The following is a 21,209-nucleotide window of genomic DNA, read 5'->3' on the forward strand; positions in this document are numbered from 1 at the left end:
AGTTTATTTAGGATAATCACCTGGGTCTGGTTTGTACAACCTGAGATTTATTTTTGTAAATTTAGTGATACTGAATAAATTTGGGGAAATTGAGATGGTAGGCTACTGAAAAAAAAGAAAAGAACTAGGAAGGAATGATAGATTCCATACATTCATGGAGAAAAGAGTTTTAAGAGCTGGAGGAAGATCAAATGGTGAGATGAGCAAACCAAAGTGTCAGGAGGGTGAATCTAACAGTCTATTTCAGGAAAGGGTGATTAAGCAAGTGGTTAGAGCAGTTGTTATCAAATCTGGATCCTCTTTAGAGTCACTTGGGGAATTTGAAAGCACAGAAACAAAAAAGCAATGTCTGAACCCCATTCCCAGGAGTTCAGAATAAGTTGAGGTCTGGATTGGGACAGTTCTAAGTGGTTCTGAAAGCCCCCCAGGTGACTCCAATGTACAATTCTAGTTGGAACTATGTGGGCAAGAAGAAAGGAGGAAAGAAAGAAGCTCCTGAAGAATCTTTTAGGACCATGGCGAAGGTGGAATGCACAAAATAGGAAAGATTAAATGAAGTGATATATTTTTAAAGTTCTTTGAAAATGAATAAGCACTATGAGAATGAAAGAATGTGATATTTTTAACGCTGAAAAATAGAATTATTATCCTCAGTTACTCCTCCAGAGTGTCAAGAACTTCTAAGAAAAGATGACAGGCTTCATCTTTATCTTGAGAAGAAAGAAGACATGGATTACATCATTCTTGTGTAATTAAAATTAAAATGAGTTTAAAAAATAGACATAAAAGTCCCTTCCAGATGCATTGTATTTGCATATTCTGTTCAATTTCTGATTGGAGGGATATTCAATCTCTTACTTACTCCTTCCAAGTAGTGGTATTTTTATTTTCTTGAAAGACGATAAAACCCTTCCAAATCCAAATCGAAACATCAGATGTTGGTGATACAAAGACCAATGCCAAAGACATCCTTTCAGAGGCTATTTGGCATGGGTTATGCAAAAGTATGTATAAACCTGAATGTGAGCTAGACCTGGGGCAAGAGAACAAACCACTTTATCAAATGTGCATCAAAAGGCAGACTATAGCTAGCATGAAAACTTCTCTGATTTTTATGACTCCTTCATATAGCAAGAAACATACCCACCCACACACCACTCATATATAATCCTGATTGTATCTTGAGTGTCACTTAGGTATTTAATCAGTCTGTGTTGTTTTGTGTTGCTGACTGTTTACCTCACTAGATTGCAAACTCCTGGATTGCAGGAATTATTTCTTCTTATTTTTAAAATCTCTTTCACTGTCCACTGATTATCTTAGCTATGCTATACATCCATGAGATTATCAGAGTAAAGAGACTGCAATATGAGCAAGTGTTAGGTGGATGAGCCATTATTTTGGTGAGACATTGAAAACTGCAGCCTGGCCAGAGAGGATGGAACAGAGGTGTGGTGAGGAGAGATCAAATTGGGCGGACTGACTCACAGACTGAAAGATTTTCAACGCTAGTCTAAGAAGCTTACACTTTATCCTGTGAACAATGGAAAGCAAAGAGAGCATTAGGCCAGTCAAGTGGCATGAAGAGATGCATGTTTGAAGAAGATGAGGCTGACAGAGGTATGCAGGCTGGAGGGAAGCACTGAAATCAATTAAGAGGTAGTACATTTAGCTCATTTTTGTTTATTGTGATTTTTAAAATATCCAGACTTGTTTCTGACATCTTTTTGCTATTTGTTCTACTTTTTCTATATATTTTTTTCCTTTTGCTTAAATCAGTTGAGGGCTATTTTTTTCCACTTTAATTCCCTTTTTCTACTTTGACTGTTTTATTTAAATGGGTCCCCTTGAAATTGTGCCATGAATTTTTCATTTGAAGTCTAAATTTTTAAAATGTCTTACTCTCCAACAATTCAAGGATTAAAACATCTTTAAATCTAAGTACTCTCTCCCTGATTTACATGCTATTGATGTCTAAATGAAATTATTCTTTTTCTTAATCCTTAAATTACATATAATGGCAACCACTCCAGTATTCTTGCCTGCAGAATCGCATGGACAGAGGAGCCTGGCAGGTTACAGTCCATGGGCTCGCAAAGAGTCAGACATGACTGAGCAACTTCACTTTAACTTTTTCACTATTGTTATTACATTTTAATATTGTAAATTATATTATTTAACAGTATATAAATTATACCACACTATGAAATTATTATGTTTATTATACATTATATACTATAAATATATATAATATATATAAATAAATTATATAAAATTATTATCATTAAGCACCAAAAATTGTTTGACTAGACTTACTAAATGTTCATTATTATATTTTTGTCATTTTTTCCATCAAAATCTAGAGAATTTTACTTCTTCCCACAATACTTCCTTTAGGTTATTCTCTGGGGAAAATATGCTAATGGTAATTTCTCTTAGTTCTTGACAGTTGATAGTTTTGCTGAAAGATAGTTTTGCGGAATACACAATTATAATTGACCATTGTTTCTTTCAATGCTTTGAAGATACTGTTTCACTTCTCTGGCTTCCATTACTGTTGCTAAGAAGTCTGCCTTTTGTGTCCCTGGCAACGCATCTAGTTATCTTCCTACAGGCAAATACTCTGAAGTCACTAATCTGTTACATATGGCCAGACATGTACGAAGTAGAAGCCCATTTGTAATTTAGGTAGGAGATGTGTGTATGGTCAATCATGTCTAACTTTTTGCAGCCTCATGGAGTGTAGCCCTCCAGGCTTCTCTGTCCTGGAATTTTCTGGGCGAGAATATTGGAATGGGTTGCCATTTCCTTCTCCAGGGGATCTTCTCAACCCAGGGATGGAACCTGAGTCTCCTGCTTGGTAGGTGGACGCTTCACCACTGCATCACCTGGGAAGTCCAGAATGAGAGAGTTAGATAGCATCACCATTTCAATGGACATGAATTTGAGCAAACTCCAGGAAATAGTGACGGAAAAGGGAGCCTGCTGTGCTGTACAGTATAGATTGGCAAAGAGTTAGACATGACTTAGGGACTGAACAACAACAAAAGGAGATGTGTGTCTGGAACAGAAATATGGTAGTAAGAAAGGAATGGAAAAAAAGTAAGATGAAACTTTGTAGTGTAAAGAAAAGATGGGATTTACAAGTATGAAAAAAGAGACAAGAGCATTTTTAAATTGTATATTATCATAACATATGTTAAAAACAGTAGGTGATATGCACACAAGGACAAAATGCATGGACAGTATGCTATATCAAAATACTATATGATAATATATCAATTACTTTTTCTCTATAAAGGGAGAAAGACAGACAGTCGGAAAGAAAGATCCGACTATCTGGGAACCACTGCCATATTCTTAACTAGTTACTTATAGGTTCATATATAGGACCAATACAAGGAGATCCAACCAGTACATCCTAAGGAAATCAGTCCTGAATATGCATTGGGAGGACTGATGTTGAAGCTGAAACTCCAATACTTTGGCCACCTAATGCAAAGAACTGACTCATCAGAAAACACCCTGATGCTGGGAAAGATTGAAGGCAGGAGGATAAGGGGACGACAGAGGATGAGATGGTTGGATGGCATCACTGACTCAATGGACATGAGTTTGAGTAAGCTCTGGGGGTTGTTGATGACAGGGAGGCCTGGTATGCTGGAGTCCATGGGGTCGCAAACAGTCGGTCATGACTGAGCGACTGAACTGAATGGTTAGTACCAATAGGGCTTCCCTGGTGGCTCAGATGATAAAGAATCTGCCTGCAATGCAGACTCGGGTTCCATCCCTGTGTCGGGATGATCCCCTGGAGGAGGGCATGGCAACCCACTCTAGTAGTCTTGCCTGGAGAATCCCATGGACAGTGGAGCCTGGCAGGCTACAGTTCATGGGGTCACAAAGAGTCGGACACGACTGTAGTGACTTAGCAAGCATGGTATCAAACACTCAGAAGAATAAAGATTCCTATTATAGGGCATGGCAGATAATAGGTGTTCAATGAATATTTGTTGAACTAAACTAATTGTAACAATTTCATAAATATAATTTCCAACACCACCCAAGTTCCTTGGTCAAAGCTAAGCATGTGTAAAGCCAAATGTTAAATGTAATCCAAGCTTATCCATCAATAAGAGACAAAATCAAGGTGTGGAATCCTCAAGTTTACAAAATACCAGACATTTTTGTTGTTTATTGGTACATTTTTTAATTCCTTAACCAGTAGTCAATGAAGTACTGGCTGGTCAAAAAGTTTGTTCGGCTTTTCCATAAGATGTTACAGAAAAATCCAAATGGCCTTTTTGGCCAACCCAATATAAATGCTACCTAAGGCCTATAATCACTGTTAATGAGCACATTTTTTTTTCCCTCAGTAGTTGCATATGGCCACCTAACCTTCAAGCAGGGAGATATTTCTGTCATTATATCTTCTTTTACTCATGGCTCTCTCAAACGAGCCCAGAGCTCAAATTCTACTAATGGTTGATATGAAAAATGATTTTAAATAAAACAACAGTAACTTCCTCAGAAAACTGTTACAGATAAGGCAGAATATTTCTATTTAATTGAGAAATAGCAATTTCTGCTATACTTAGGTGCCTTGTTGTTGGAAATTTGCCCTTATCCCACATTAGGAGGTAGCACTAAATACTTTTTCACAGCTAGATACATACCAGGGTACAGTAGAATGTGCAAACGGTTCCTGTTGCAATCACAGAGCCCCAGAGGTCAAACCCAGTCACTACGAAAGGAGAAAAAATATTGAAAGAAGTTCCTTTAAGGACAGTAAGAGAACCAACTTTATGAGGAAAAAGTCACAATATTCTTGTCTGTATTCTTTTTGGGCAAATGGAAATCAAATTAGAGGTGATAAAATGAAATTAAATTTTATCACGTCTGATAGAGATTATTATATTATTATAATTGAACCCAGTCCATGGGACTCCCCCAGTGGTTCAGCAGTAAAGAGTCCACCTACAGTGGAGGAGACACAGGAGACATGGATTCCATCCCTGGGCTGGGAAGATGCCCTGGAGGAGGCCATGGCAACCCACTCCAGTATTCTTGCCTGGAGAATCCCAAGGACAGAGGAGCCTGGTGGGCTACAGTCCATAGGGTTGCCGAGTTAGACATGACTAAAACGACTGAGAAGCAGCAACCCAGTCCATAATTTTCATGTAATGTTATAAGCCAAAATTTTTTCTCTTAAGATTCTGGAGTTCCCAATCTCTGTACCAATTGTTTGTTTGTTTGTTTTTCTTAAAAAAAGTTAGTCCAGTCTCTGCACCAAACATTTCATTATTTGTTTGCTTTTCTTAACACAGTCTGCATACTTTGAAACCACCTCAACAATGACTGTGAATAAATATTTTTCAGTATAAGCTTATAGCACCATTAAATTGAATATTGAGGACTTCTAATATTATAGATATCATTATGAAATTTCTTTTGCTTTTGGTTTTTCTTTCCTTTGTCCCCCCTGGGATTCTATTCTTTCAACAAGGTCAAGTGTAAATCTTAAGATAATTACTACAAACACCTTTTTCTCATGTATTCAGAGTATCCTCTTCATGAGATTACTGAGAAAGGGCCATATGTTATAGATGACCTTATTTAGGTTGTGTGTATACAATACAAAACTGTCAATTTATGGTTACCAAAAGGGAAAGAGAGGGAGTAGGGATAAACGGTAGCTCAGATGGTAAAGAATCTTCCTGCAATGCAGGAGACCCAGGTTTGATCCTTGGGTTGGGAAGATCCCCTGGAGAAGGGAATGGCAATCCATTCCAGTATTCTTGACTGAAGAATCCCATGGATAGAGGAGCCTGGTGAGCTACAGTCCATGGGGTCGCAAAGAGTAGGACATGACTGAGGGACTAACACACACACACAGGATTTCTAATGCTACTTCTAAATTATTACGCATGAAAAAGATAAACAACAAAGATTTAGCACAGGGAACCATATCCTGTATCTTGTAATAACCTATAATGGAAAATAACTTGAAAAATATACATATAACTGAATCACTTTAATGTTACACCTGGATCTAATACAATATTGTAAATCAACCAAATCTCAAAAAAATTTGTCATTAATTCAGTGATGAGAAAACAAATGACAATCAAATTGGATGTTTGAAACCATGTGGACAAAGTCAAGTAACTAGTTATTCGCATTATTTTCAATGTTCAATTTTTAGAGCTTTATGTTGTGACAACTACAGTAATTCATAGTATTCTGACCACAGGAATGTCTTCCCAACAAGATTTTGTGCATATATTTCTCAAGGTAACAATGCGGGTATAAAAATGGTGGAAAGCACAAGAGAGCGTGGCTAACTCACCTTGATTGAGGGCCAGGGCAGGAGCGTACACCACCACTCCCGTGTAGAGAATCTGGTGGAGAGACAAGACTCAGGTGAATGGTGAGGTGAGAAGAGTGACATGGAAAGGAAGCCTTCCTAAAAATCTCCTTACGGCCATAGCGCTCCATTTCCTTCCACTTGTTCCAAACATTTCATTCCCTCACACTGTCGTTTTGAAGTCCTTGGCAACTGTAACTAATTTGCAAAAGGGATAATAAGCATGAGACAAAGGAAGGCTCTTGGACTTTTAAAATGGCTGTAAATTTTGAGATTCTATGGCTACGACTGTTGTATTTCTGACGGACTTGAAAACAGGGTTTGGTTGTTGACTCACCCTTCCACTGCCCCATCATACACATATCACCATGACACAAACACATCTTAGCAGTGTGCTGAAACATGGACTTTAGAGTGGAGCTGGAATAATCTGTGAGGAGAGCACCTTGTAGGGAAAACTAGCAACATGGGCGACTTCCGTTATGGGCATATCTTCAAACTCCCAGAACTGGAGGCCACTACGCTGACAGAAGTGGGTCTGGTCCCATGTAGTAGAAATGAAATTTCACCATTTAGAGATCCATGTGAGAGTTTTAAAAGGCAAATAACCATGGACAGGTTAAGGAGCATTGTTTGCCCTGTTTTCTTGCTCTTAAATCCTTCAGTCACTGATGGAAGTTTTAATTTAAAAAACGGAAGAAGGTTATCTTCTAGCAGAAAATTCTTGGTGAGTCATTGAAATTCATCGAAGCTATCCCACAGGCAGCTGTGGGCAGCAATAGGATACCCTAGAACCAAGGAGGTAGGAGAAGAGTCCAAAAGGGGATGTGGGAGTATTGATTTGAGAGTATAATTTTAAACTAATTTTCAGAAACTAACTCATTTCTGTATTGAACCAGAAACAAGTATTTCTGATTCAACACAGCTAAACTAGCACACACACATACAAAAAAAAACCAGTTACCAGACCATTTCATATCAAAAGCAACTTGAACCAATTAAATAAGGGTTCACAATAAATTTAAGAAAATGCTTTTTTGCCCCCTTGGTGGTTTATGATACGTATTTGTTATTATTTATACAGATACATGAAGTCTATGAAATGTGGAAATTGCTCTATAAAATCACATATTTTGAAAGTGCTATCCTTGGAAGACAGTAGCTTCTTCTTAGTGTTGAATCTTTCCTTTAACTGTGTTAATTGCTTCTTGAAATAAACAAACTCATTCTTGCCACCCCACGACCCACCTCTGCAGCAGTCCTTCCTCCTTACCGTTTGCACGATGTAGATGACTGTGGCTGCATAGCGAACTGGTTTGTTGAATCGTAGTTGTAAGTACTAGAAAGAACATAGAGAAGGACATGCAAAGAATCAGCAAGTTTTATTTAAGCGCTGCTAATAAGGTTTGCTTTTTCTTCGTATTTCTCTGAGTTTAATGCTTAGCTTTATAACACGATTTTACCCTATTTGAACTTGAAAGAAAGGGAAACAAATTTGGATAGCTTAAGGTCAAAAATGTATTCAGTTCAGTTCAGTCAATCAGTCGTGTCCGACTCTTTGCGACCCCATGAACCGCAGTACGCCAGACCTCCCTGTCCATCACCAGCTCCCGGAGTTTACTCAACCCCATGTCCATCCAGTCGGTGATGCCATCCACCCATCTCATCCTCTATTATCCCCTTCTCCTCCTGCCCTCAATCTTTCCCAGCATCAGGGTTTTTTCAAATGAGTCAGCTCTTCGCATCAGATGGCCAAAGTATTGGAGTTTCAGCTTCAGCATCAGTCCTTCCAATGAACACCCAAGGACTGATCTCCTTTAGGATGGACTGGTTGGATCTCCTTGCAGTCCAAGGGACTCTCAGGAGTCTTCTCCAACACCACAATTCAAAAGCATCAATTCTTCGGCACTCAGCCTTCTTTATAGTCCAACTCTCACATCCGTACATGACCACTGGAAAAACCACAGCCTTGACTAGATGGACGGCACACGAGCACGGCGGAGAGGACCTACCCCACGTCCAAGGTGAGGAGCGGCGGCTGCGCTTTGCTGGAGCAGCTGTGAAGAGATACCTCACGTCCAACGTAAGAGAAACCCAAGTAAGACAGTAGTCGCTGAGAGAGGGCATCAGAGGGCAGACAGAATGAAACCACAATCACAGACACCTAGTCAATCTGATCACATGGACCACAGCCTTGTCTAACTCAACGAAAAGATGTATTAAAGCTCCGTTTTTGCTCAAACTTCACATGATGGTCAGAGAAAATAAATACTTTAAAATTTTTTTAAATTATTATTCTTTCAATTAAAAGGTCTTCTGGCTCTCTCCCCAGGGCTCTTCCTACTAGATGTACTAAAGCCATTATTTCCTTTTCTAGCCACACTGCCCCCAGATTCAGCACAGGCCTTCCTTACCTCTTGCCCAGATCAATGCAGTAACCCCCTATCTGAGCCCTCTAATCTCTCTCCAAATCATGCCCACCCATTCCACCAACCACACACCTGCCACATCGATTCTCCTAAAGCAGAACACTGGTTATATCACACTTTTACTCAAAGGTTTCAGTGATTTCTATCACTAACAAAACAAATGTACATCCAGGCTTTCCATTCTAAACCCTCTACTATCTGATCCACACCATTCCCCTCTCAACATCAGTAGCCCTCACCTGATTTACTGTGTACATAAAATCACTGTGAATTGTTCAGCCAGCATGCTTTGTACTCTGCAGATTTCTCTTCTGTATAGGAAGATTTTTCAGTGTAAGAGAGCCTCCCCCAACCCTCAAAATTCACCAATTTATTAGTCATCTTTCAAAAACAAGAGCCTGGTCACCATTCTTGTTCCTACTCATACTTTCCCCTCCGAGCTCTTAAGGGAATTATACTAAACTTCTTTAGCACTTGATCACCAGCTACCTTGTATTTTAGAGTTGGATTCACATATTTTATAGGCTTCCCAGGTAGCACAGTGGTAAAGAATCCACCTGCCAATACAGGAGATGCAAGAGATGTGGGTTCAATCCTTGGGTTGGGAAGATCTCTAGAATAGGAAATGGCAACCCACTTCAATATCCTTGCCTGGAAAATCCCATGGACAGAGGAGCCTGACTGACTATAGTTCATGGGTTGCAGATAGTTGGACTTAATTGAGCATGCATGTGTACACACATCACATATTTTACCGTATTCATTTCCTATAGCCACTGTAACAAACTATCACAAATTTGGTGACTTAAAACAACAGAAATGTGTTCTCTTACAGTTCTGGAAGTCTGCAATTCAAAATCAATTTCACTGGACCAAAATCAAGGCATTGGCTGGGCTCTGCTCCCTCTGGAGGTCTTAGGGAAGAATCTATTTCTTGCCTCTTAGGAGTTTTTGGTGGCTGCAGGCATTCCTTAACTTCTAACTTCATCACTCCAGTTTCTGCCTCTGTGGTCACATTGCTTTCTCTTTGTCTGACAAGTGTTCCTCTGCCTCCCTCTTATAAATATGATGGTACTTAAAGCCTGCCTGGTTAAATCAGGATAATCCCTCTGTCTCAAGATTCTTAATTTAATCAGTTTGGCAAGGATCTCTTTTTTAAAACAAGAAAAGGTAATAGTTACAGATTCCTGGCATTAGGACATTTATTATCCCTTTTGGAGAGTGGTGGTAGTAGTTTAGTCGCTAAATTGTGTCTGATTCTTTGTGACACCATGGACTGTAGCCTGCCAGGCTCCTTGGTTCATGGGATTTCCCAGGCAAGAATACTGGAGTGGGTTGCTATTTGTTCCTCCAGGGAATATTCCAGACCCAAGGATAGAATCTGTATCTTCTGCTTGGCAGGTGGTTTCTTTATCACTAAGCACTGGGAAGACCATTTTTGGAGGGCAGTGAATGCATCTTCCAGTCTGCCACTTATTTTCCCTGGTGCATGTAAACAGTGTCCAATTTTTTCATTTTATCTTCATCTTTCATGTATTCATTTAACAAATATTTATCCATTGCCTTCCATATTGCATTCTGACCTACAATGATATTGACCTACAATAATGATACAATATTATATAGTTCATGACCCAAAGGACTTTACAGATGAGAGGAGGAGACTACTAAATTTATAACAGTAAAGTTACAGTGATGGTATGTACTAGAAGAAAAGCTACAGGGAGCTGTGAACATACTAAACAGATGTATCTGATTTACTACTGGGGGTCAACAAAAGTATTCCTGAATTCCTAGAATTCCTATTCTAGAAGGCACTAGTATTTGTATTCCAGTGCATAATAAACATGCATTGAGTGAACAAAATAAATGTTGAAAGTAGCAAATGGTTTGAGGATTTAATATCTTAGTAGTAATTCTTGGTAGTAATTTTTAATTGGTAATAGTTATTATCTAATTTAAGAAAAATCGTTTTGATTAAACTAGGAATTAGCTACTCCTTTTTCTTAGAAATGATACATAAGTAAGAGTTGTTTGATGCCTTAAGATGGGACTTTCTTTAAAACCCTAGAATAGACTCCACTTGGCAGAATTGTCACTGGATTTCACACTAATCCACATCTCCCAATTTACCTGCTCAACCCTTCTCCCAAGGAAAGAACTGCCTTATTTTCAGCCCATCTTTCTTCAGATGATGCATTCAGTACACTGTGAGTCAGGTGGATGTGTGAATGAGGGCACCATGTACAAGGAAAATATTTTTAAAGAAATAAAGAAGTCACTGAGGAAGGATCCGAAAGTCTCAGCTATCACAGGATAAAACAAAACAAAACAAAACAAAATTTATATGTTGAGGACAACTTAGGTTCGGATTACATGTCCTTGGGAAGATTAGATTATTAGATTATTGCACTAAACCATGGCTCCTTCTTTCTAAAATTGACACTTGTATGACCTAACAACACAGTGGGTGACAGCACCAAGTGCAGGGACAGGAATCTATGGGATCTTAGTGACCGTGGTGGTTGTTGTGGGTGTGACCCTGTAGTTTATTGCCACTCTCTGTCCCAGTACACCTTGATGGCATCTAACTGTTCTATGGTTATCTGCTTGAGGGCTTTCTCTCAGCCCTTGCCCAGGACGGACTAGAACTGCTGAAAGCCAATGATAAAAGAAAGTTGGACCCGAAAAATCCCGGTAATTTCATTTCAGGGAGGCCAACCCTGATATGTCACCTATACTGTCTCCCTGAGCTCCCCAGTGAGATGGAACCTCAGTTGCTCATGATTAACAACCTGCTCAAAAACATTGGGTTTTTTTTTCCATGTCTTACTTGCCACTGGCCTACTGATAGTTTAATAAAATCATTTCCCCAAAAAATGACTTGCACACAACTCCTTGTCTCAGGATTTGCTTCTGGGCAAATGCAATTTAGGACAGTGATATTTCTATTAATAACAAATATGATTCAAGTGGAAACTGCAGAATTGCTTGTGTGATAAGCTATACCTTCTTGTTGACAGAGATTCTTCTCCCATAACATTAAAAGTCAAGGATAGCCTACTGTAAGATGAGACCAAGTCTGGTATGCTATTATACAAGTTGTCCCATCTGAGTTTGCCTAGACCAATGAGCCAAAGCACTAGCTGATGCAGTCACATAGACGGCCCCAAGTTAGACCAGAAGAAGAACCTGACTGTCTTATTAGACCTTCTTGAGCTCAGATCAGATTACTGATTCACTGAATTGTGAACAGATATAATTGTTGTTTTAAGAAATTTATTTTGGGGTGGTGTGTTACACAGCAATAGATAACTGACATAAAAAGTGATGTCAGAAGTTGAGAAATGTAACAAAACCCAAAATATATGATATTGTCTGGATAGCATATGAAGTCTAGGAAAGCAAACAGGAAATTGTTACTGAAAAATGGAGACAGGGTAAGGAAACTATTATAGGAATCTAGAAAAAGTCATTGGTTTTAACATTCACCTCAGTTTAGTTCCTCTAAATTCATTCAATTTGGTCAAACTAGAGAGACAGTATTAATAAAAAAAAAGAAGAAAATATATATATATATGAAGTAAGGCTCCTTGAATTCTAATTTGAGCTTTGCCACTATCTCACTCCATAATAAGAGACTATTCAAACTGCATGATTTTCCATCTGAAAGATTGTATTCACTCACTTACTCATCCAGTGGTCATCTTTGCTAGATGTATAGCTTTGCAAGCAAGCATGTTCAGTTGCTCAGTTGTGTCTGACTCTTTGCAACCCCATGGACTGAGGCTCACCAGGCTCCTTTGTCCATGGAATTTTCCGGGCAAGAATACTGGGTACAGTCAAAAGTAAAAATGGAAGTTCAGCAGAAAAGTTGCACACATCATGCTTGCTTCTAAAAATAGCACAGGTAATATTTATCGTCATGATGGATTATTTTCAAAACCCCAAACCTGATCTAGCCACACTGTTTTCCATCTCAGGAAATAACAAGTCCACTTTTCATGTGGGTTCAAGCCCAAGTAACATGAAGCCATCCTTGACTCCTCTTTTTGTCTCACTCCCCACATGCAATTCATAGAAGAATCCTGGCATCTCCTCCCCCTACTTTCAGAATTCCACTTGTGTCATCCCCTCTGTCTCCACACTGATTCTGTCATCTCTTGCCTAAATTATGGCAGTAGCCTCCTAACTAGACCCCCTGCTTCAGCAATAATATCCTGCTAGAGGAATACTCTTGAAATACAAGTCACTCTCCTGCTCAAATATTGTAATAACCTATCTCACTGAGAGTAAAAACCAATCCTTAAAATGGTCTAAAAAAGTCTGATGACAGTGGTTCAGACCCTTTCACACACTAAACATCCATTTTACAACAAATATTTTGTCACAATATTTACTATACTGAAATAATACTCAATAATGATATTTTATACCTACACATCTAATTTCTCAACTTCTAACTATAATTACTAAAATGCCACAAATGTAATTTAAAGAAGTAAAAGGAAAGCAATTTAGAAATAAAGAGTATATAATCTATAATGCTTAGAAAACACCATGGAAGAAGACATAGAGAAGTAGTAGCCTTGGCATTATAATGAAAAATCTGGATTAGAGATAAGTAAGTAGTTCAGAAACTATTTAGTTTAAGAAGTGCAAGAAAGGACTTCCCAGGTGGTCCAGTGGTTGGGAATCCACTTTCTAACGCAGGGAACACGAGTTTAATCCCACATGCTGCGGAGCAAGTAAACCTGTTTGCCAGCCCATGTGTCACAATGCAGACCTAGTGCAGCCAAAAAAATAAATAAATAGAATAGGAACAACAAGTTTGTGCTTTAAATTAAAAAAAGAAGAAGAAGACTAAGAAAAATGAGAAAGTGGGTAGCCCAAAAGCTAGTGCTGAGGGTAAATTATAACAGACTGGATCTATTAATGTTTGATAACAGAAAGAAGAAAATAACTCTAACTGCAGCGGAGACAACATGGTGAGACTAATTATAAACTGTCCAAGTGGAGATAATAAAAATGCATGCTATTGCAAATGAGCTGAGCCTGATTTACAACTTGAGGGTGAGAACAATTCCTTATGCTTTGACATGGGAGAGAATAGTGACAAAGTAGCCCAGATTCATAGATTAGTCATGAAATCTCTCTGCATATTAAAGCATTTAAATCAGTTAGTTATTGCCAGCCCTAAAAGTCATTGACTTAAAAACTAAGGACTTAATATTTCTCACAGTTTTTAGGACTGGGTGAGCGATTGCTCTACTTGTTTGCCCAAGGCTCTCATGGGGCTGCAGTCAATGGGAAGATAAGCTGAGGGAGAAAGTCCAAAATGGCCCCACTCACAAGCCTGGTGATTGGTGTTGGTTGCTAACCAGCCTGCCTCTGTTCTCCTCTATGTGTCCATTCATCCTCCAGAAGTGAGATCAGCTAGATCCGATTCCTGACATAGCTGTATCAGGACAGCCTTCCAAGGAGGCAAAGGCAGAAGCTATAAGCTCACGAGACTTCGGCTCCAAATTCACACATCACTTCTGCTACATTCTATTGGCCAAAGTAAGTCACAAGGCCATCTCAGGTTCAAGAGGTGGGGAAATAAACTCTCCCCTTTCAGTCCTTTCTACTTTAAAAGACCTGGTAAGAATATCCATGGCTAGGTAGCAAGAAATGGAGGATGAACAAATAAACATAAATTAAAGCCTCTACAGTGAGACTATAAATTTGGGGACAATAGCAATAAGAACAATAATAATAATAATACAAATTCTTCCTCTATACTTACCATTTGCCAGGCTCTGTTAAGAATATTGCATATAATAACTCATTTACTCCTCACAGACATTCTTTAAGATAGACCCTTTTATTATTCTTATTTTACGTGTGTTAAAATCAGATACAGAGAAGATGAGTCATTTCCCCAAAGCTATGCAGCTAGTTAAGTGACAGAGCTAGTAGTCAAAACCAAGTAACTCTAGACTGTTTTGAGTCTAGAGCTTATGCCTTTAACCCATATGCCACACTGCCAATGCTTTCCTCTCTCTCTTTTAAACTTTTTATTTTATATCAGAGTATAACCAACTAACGATGTTGTGATAGTTTGAGGTGGACAGCAAAGGGACTCAGCCATACACATAAACGTATCCATTCTCCCCCAAACTCCCCTTCCCTCCAGGCTGCCACATAACAGTTGAGCAGGGTTCCCTCTGCTGTACAGATGGTTATCCATTTAAAATATAGCAGTGTGTACATGTTGATCCCAAACTCTCTAATTATCCCTTCTGCCCCGTTCCCCACCCCTGACACTGCTAATTCTTACAAAGAAAGAGGCAATTCCAAAATATATACTTTACACAATCTGAGTTTCTTTGTATCAGGGTACTACAATTTAAAAAATACATAAAGGGCAAATGTATTTTGGTAAACAGGGTAAATTTTGGTAAAAAGGGTAAATTAAATTCAACTAAATCCCTGTGTGTCCTCTGTCTGTATGGTCTCAAATCTCCTCAGTTACATATTTGCAACTGGTTTAAGTAACTGAACCACTTTACTAAAAGTGCACAATCTACTGTACAATCTTAATTCATCTATCTGTATCTCAGTTTTCTCAGCCAGAAAGTGACAATACACAATGTTCTTTGTACTTTTCGGAATAAAATAAAACATGTAACAAGGTCAGTTCTCTTTCACTGAGAATCTCCTATGAGTTAGGCAGTGCTTTAGATGTTTACCAACAAATTCTCGTTTAACCATTGAAATAGCCTCAGAGCTTGACTTTGTTACTTTCACTCTACAGATGGAAGGTGTAGATATCTGTGGCTGTCTCTGCATACAGGGATGTCCGTGTCCAAAGCTTAAACTTTCCCCAATAACACTGTAATAATTTCTTGCTGTGATGTGTAATTATCCTGCAAATAAGTGTTTTTCAACTGCCATATGTTATCATTAAGACATAATACACATAAGATGTGTACTAGAGGGAAAAAGCAAGCATAAAAAATTCTGTTCAAGTGGAGAGGAAACAGCAACTCTTCCCAAAGTAAAAAAGAAGCAAGTAGTTGTTTTACCTCATACGTGCTGGTGATGCCAGATCTGTAGAACACAGGGAGAAAGAGCTCTGATGTTAGGATAATGACCAGTGCATACGTGATGAAGAAGAGGACATAGGATGCTCCAAAGCGGTAGACGTCAGCCGGGGTCCCCAGGACAGTGACGGCAGACATGAAGCTGGCTGTCAGGGATAGTGCCACTGGGCCAAAGCTCATTTGCCGTCCACCGACCAGAAACTCCCTCGAAGTTGTTTTTTTTCTCTCCTTAATTGCATAGAACACCCCAATTCCAGAGGAAATGATAAAGAGGGCTGCAAAGACAACATAATCCCAAACTGCAAAGTTCTTCACCTCCATGCTGAGAAGTATAGGCACCAGAGGGTTGCTCTCAACCTGTCTTTCCAAAAGCAAAGCTCAGTACAGTATATGCTTTGCTGTGAGGGGGCGCTGAGGTTGTGTTAAGAGAATGATGACCAGAGGCACTTAGGTAGCAACTTCAGACACCAAGTTGTACCTGGGAAGGATCTCAGAAGTTGACAGCAAAGAGGATTCTGGTAGTGGTATGGGCATCAACAGAGAAGAACTTGAAATCTGACCCTGGCCTGGAGCTCTCTGTTCCTTTGCTAAAGCATTTGCTGCAGAGAAGGGATTCAGATGTATTCTGAAATTAATAACCACCAGGGGTGAGATGCACTTGCCAGATAACATGTTCTTTAATCTCAGAGGTTTTCTTTTAACTTAAGGTTAAATATTACTGGGAAACATAGGAGTGATTCAAGTTCACCACCTCAGCATTTTTAATGAGTTAAACAGAATCTGTAAAATGCCAACACAACCATCACTTGGTGTTTTTCTTCCGAGTAAGGGAGAGTAAAGGTGTGTACTTGTGACTTCCTGAGGCAGGGAGTGTGGAGAAAAAGGAGCAAAGAACAAGGAGTCAGGAGACCTTTGCTCAAGTTGGTGCAAACTTCAGTGAGCTGTGATATTGTTGATGAATTATTTAAACTCTTAGAGCTTCAGCTGAAACATGGAATGATAACACCTTATAGAGTTATGGTGAATCTTTAAGTGCTCAGACTTTCTGACCCCCTTTTTCTGATCTGTAAATAACAATTACATGTGCTTATAGCCAAGCAACTAGGAACATAATAGTTGACTCTCTCTTGACTCTAGGCTTCAGAAAATAAACTTACCAATAATTAAAACATTGCCTGTAGTTCTCAACTTTTTCTTCTTTGTCTCTCAACCATTTTTCCAGCTCACAACACTTGTGCACAGAGGTTAAGTTTAAGTTAAGACCAGGACAAATAAGAGAAAGAAGAATTCGGTTATAGATTCTTTTTTCTGTGTGCATTAAAATTATTTTTATTACTCCTTTTTTTACTTTTTTATTTTTTAAATTTTATATTGGAAGTTTTGTTGATGAACAATGTTGTGTTAGTTTCAGGTGTACATCAAAGTGATTCAGTTATATATATGCATGCATCTATTCTTTTTCAAATTATTTTTCCATTTAGGTTATTACAGAGAATTGGGCAGAGTTCCCTGTGCTATAGACTAGGTCCTTGTTTGTTGTCCGTTTTAAATATATCAGTGTGTACATGTCCATCCCAAACTCCCAATCTATTGCTCCTTCTGCCTTCCCCCTGGTACCCACAAGTTCATTTTCTAAGTCTGTAAGTATGTTTCTGCTCTGCACAGTAAAGGAAAAAATAAATAAAACAAAAAGGAATCTCCACACTGTTCTCCATAGCGGCTGTACTAGTTTGCATTCCCACCAACAGTGTAAGAGGGTTCCCTTTTCTGCACACTCTCTCCAGCATTTATTGCTAGTAGACTTTTGGATAGCAGCCATTCTGACTGGCGTGTAATGGTACCTCATTGTGGTTTTGATTTGCATTTCTCTGATAATGAGTGATGTTGAACATCTTTTCATGTGTTTGTTAGCCATCTGTATGTCTTCTTTGGAGAGATGTCTGTTTAGATCTTTGACCCATTTTTTGATTGGGTCATTTATTTTTCTGGAATTGAGCTGCAGGAGTTGCTTGTATATTTTTGAGATTAATCCTTTGTCTGTTTCTTCATTTGCTATTATTTTCTCCCATTCTGAAGGATGTCTTTTCACCTTGCTTATAGTTTCCTTTGTAGTGCAAAAGCTTTTAAGTTTAATTAGGTCCCATTTGTTTATTTTTGCTTTTATTTCCAATATTCTGGGAGGTGGGTCATAGAGGATCTTGCTGTGATTTATGTCAGAGAGTGTTTTGCTTATGTTCTGCTCTAGGAGTTTTATAGTTTCTGGTCTTACATTTAGATCTTTAATCCATTTTTGAGTTTATTTTTGTGTATGGTGTTAGAAAGTGTTCTAGTTTCATTCTTTTGCAAGTGGTTGACCAGTTTTCCCAGCACCACTTGTTAAAGAGGTTGTCTTTTTTCCTTTGTATATCCTTGCCTCCTTTGTCAAAGATAAGGTGTCCATAGGTTCGTGGATTTATCTCTGGGCTTTCTATTCTGTTCCATTGATCTATATTTCTGTCTTTGTGCCAGTACCATACTGTCTTGATGACTGTGGCTTTGTAGTAGAGCCTGAAGTCAGGCAGGTTGATTCCTCCAGTTCCATTCTTCTTTCTCAAGATTGCCATATGACCCAGCAATCCCACTCCTGGGCATACACACCGAGGAAACCAGATCTGAAAGAGACACATGTACCCCAGTGTTCATTGCAGCACTATTTCTAATAGCCAGGACATGGAAGCAACCTAGATGCCCATCAGTAGACGAATGGATAAGGAAGCTATGGTACATATACACTATGGAATATTACTCAGCCATTAAAAAGTATTCATTTGAATCAGTTGTAATGAGATGGATGAAACTGGAGCCCATTATACAGAGTGAAGTAAGCCAGAAAGATAAAGACCAATACAGTATACTAACACATATATGTGGAATTTAGAAAGATGGTAATGATAACCCTATATGCAAAACAGAAAGAGACACAGATGTACAGAACAGACTTTGGGACTCTGTGGGAGAAGGCGAGGGTGGGATGGTCTGAGAGAACAGCATTGAAACAAGTATACTATCAAGGGTGAAACAGATCACCAGCTCAGGTTGGATGCATGAGACAAGTACTCAGGGCTGGTGCACTGGGAAGACCCAGAGGGACGGGATGGAGAGGGAGGTGGGACGGGGGTTCAGGATGGGGAACACATGTAAATCCATGGCTGATTCATGTCAATATATGGCAAAAACCACTACAATAAAAAAAGTTAAAAAAAAACACAAACAAAACAATAAGAACCCACAGAATTGGAGAAAATACTTGTAAATGATGCAACAAACAAGGGATTAGTCTCCAAAATTGCAAACAACACATGCTACTCAATATCAAAAAAACAACAACTATCAAAAAACAGGCAGAAGACCTAACTAGACATTTCTACAAAGACATCCAGCCAAAAAGAACATGAGAATATGCTCAACATTGCTAACTATTAGAGAAATGCCAATCAAACCTACAATGAGATGTTACCTCACACCAGTCAGATGGCCATCATCAAAAAGTCTATAAACAATAAATGCTGGAAAGGGTGTGGAGAAAAGGGAACCCGTCTTCACTGTTAGTGGAAATGTAAATTGGTATAACCACTATGGAGAACGGTATAGACTTTCCTTAAAAGATTAAAGTAGAGTTACCATGTGACCCTGTAATACTACTCCTGGGCATATATCTGGAGAAAACTATAATTCCAAAAGATACATGCACCCCAATGTTCATTGCAGCACTATTCATAATAGTCAGGACATGGAAGCAATCTAAATATCCATCCACGGATGAATGGATAAAGAAGATGTGGTACATATTAATATGTACAATGGAATATTACTGGCTCATTAAAAAGTGAAATAATGCCATTTGCAGCAACTTGGATGGATCTGGATATTATCATACTAAGTGAAGTAAATCAGACAGAGAGACAAATATCATATGATAACACTTTTATATGGAAAAATGATACAAATGAACTTATCTACGAAACAGTAAGAGATTCTTGATTCTGCTCTTAGACTCTGCTGATTGATCTGAAGTGCCCCCAGCAAGCCTCTGCGGGACAATTTCTCCACATTATTCATGCTTCTCCTGCCTTCTCAGTGGTTTTCCCCCACCCCACCCCTACAAAACAAATCTGTTCCACAAGATCTAGTTCATATTTACCTTACTCTGTGGAACCTTCTCAGACTCACACGTCCTACTGCCCTCTCCCCCAACTCCTGTAGGAAGCAGAGTCCCTTGGTACTCATTTTGTCCTCTGCAAATATCCTCACCTGTTTTAAAGACTCTGTATATATGTATCTGTAGGAGCCACTCAGTGGTTGTAGATGACCAACTCATTGAAGGCAGAGGCACAAGACCTGGTCCAGGGTGCCCAATCCATATGTAGAAAGAACTGATGCTGAAGCTGAAGCTCCAATACTCTGGCCACCTGATATGAAGAGCCAACTCATTGGAAAATACCCTCATGCTGGGAAAGATTGAGGGCAGGAGAAAAAGGTGGAGACAGAGGATGAGTTGGTTGGATAGCATAACTACTCAGCAGATATGAATTTGAGCAAACTCCTCAAGACAGTGAAAGAGAGGGAAGCCTGGCGTGTTGTAGTCCATGGGGTCTCAGAGTGCTAGACTCAGCTTAGAGACTGAATAACAGCAATTGTAGACAGTAAGGAACTCATCCAAAAAGCAGCAGAAGAAAACAAAAATTATGTCCAAGGCCAGAAATATTTCCTATTAAACAGAGGAACCTCTAATTTTGCCTTTGACATCTGAGTAGCTGACTGACTCCTTGATTAGTTGCTTAGTTTGGAACTGTCTTCAGTCCCTACTTTGATCCATGGCTTGAAATCAACCACACAAAGCTTTGATAACTAAAATATGCTTTTAGTTGAGAATATATCTGAAAAAACTGCCAGGGTTGTCCATGTCCTGTTGCTTTATTCCCTCCTCTAAATTTACAGAGTTGAAATCAGCATTAATGAAAAAAAAAATAGTTAAAAAATTTTTTTTTGCTTTGACTTTTACTAATTTTTATCCTTAGATATTCTGATTATATAACAGGTTTTTGTTGGTAGCTGTCTCAGCAGAAAATTGAAGCTCCAGCTTTCAGAGTTTTGGCTATTCTATGCTTTAATATTAACATCTAAGTGTTAATGTTCAATCCATAAGACAGAGGACAATTTGTACAAGTCTTGTGAATATTAATTCAAAACACTATTATTGTATCAATAAGTTTCCAAGGTTAAATACCAGAAGCTTGTAGATAAAGAGTTGATGAGTAGCTGTGATTTCAGTTAACCTCTGTCAAGAAA

The 21,209-nt window shown here is 38.8% G+C and overlaps 1 protein-coding gene across 1 annotated transcript in view; it reads right to left on the reverse strand.

Annotated features, from left to right (window-relative positions):
* SLC5A12 (solute carrier family 5 member 12) overlaps positions 1-16,523 on the reverse strand; it is a 51,641-nt gene extending 35,118 nt beyond the window's left edge. The window contains exons 1-4 of the mRNA XM_043482714.1: positions 15,864-16,523; positions 7,638-7,703; positions 6,347-6,398; positions 4,674-4,741 (exon numbers count right to left, since the gene is read on the reverse strand). Coding sequence (XP_043338649.1) covers positions 4,674-4,741; positions 6,347-6,398; positions 7,638-7,703; positions 15,864-16,202 — 525 coding nt within the window. The 5' untranslated portion in view covers positions 16,203-16,523. The remainder of the gene's footprint in view (positions 1-4,673; positions 4,742-6,346; positions 6,399-7,637; positions 7,704-15,863) is intronic.
* Positions 16,524-21,209: the final 4,686 nt, after the last annotated feature.

Source organism: Cervus canadensis, chromosome 11 (genome assembly GCF_019320065.1).
Source record: "Cervus canadensis isolate Bull #8, Minnesota chromosome 11, ASM1932006v1, whole genome shotgun sequence".
Classification (NCBI taxonomy): Eukaryota; Metazoa; Chordata; class Mammalia; order Artiodactyla; family Cervidae; genus Cervus; species Cervus canadensis.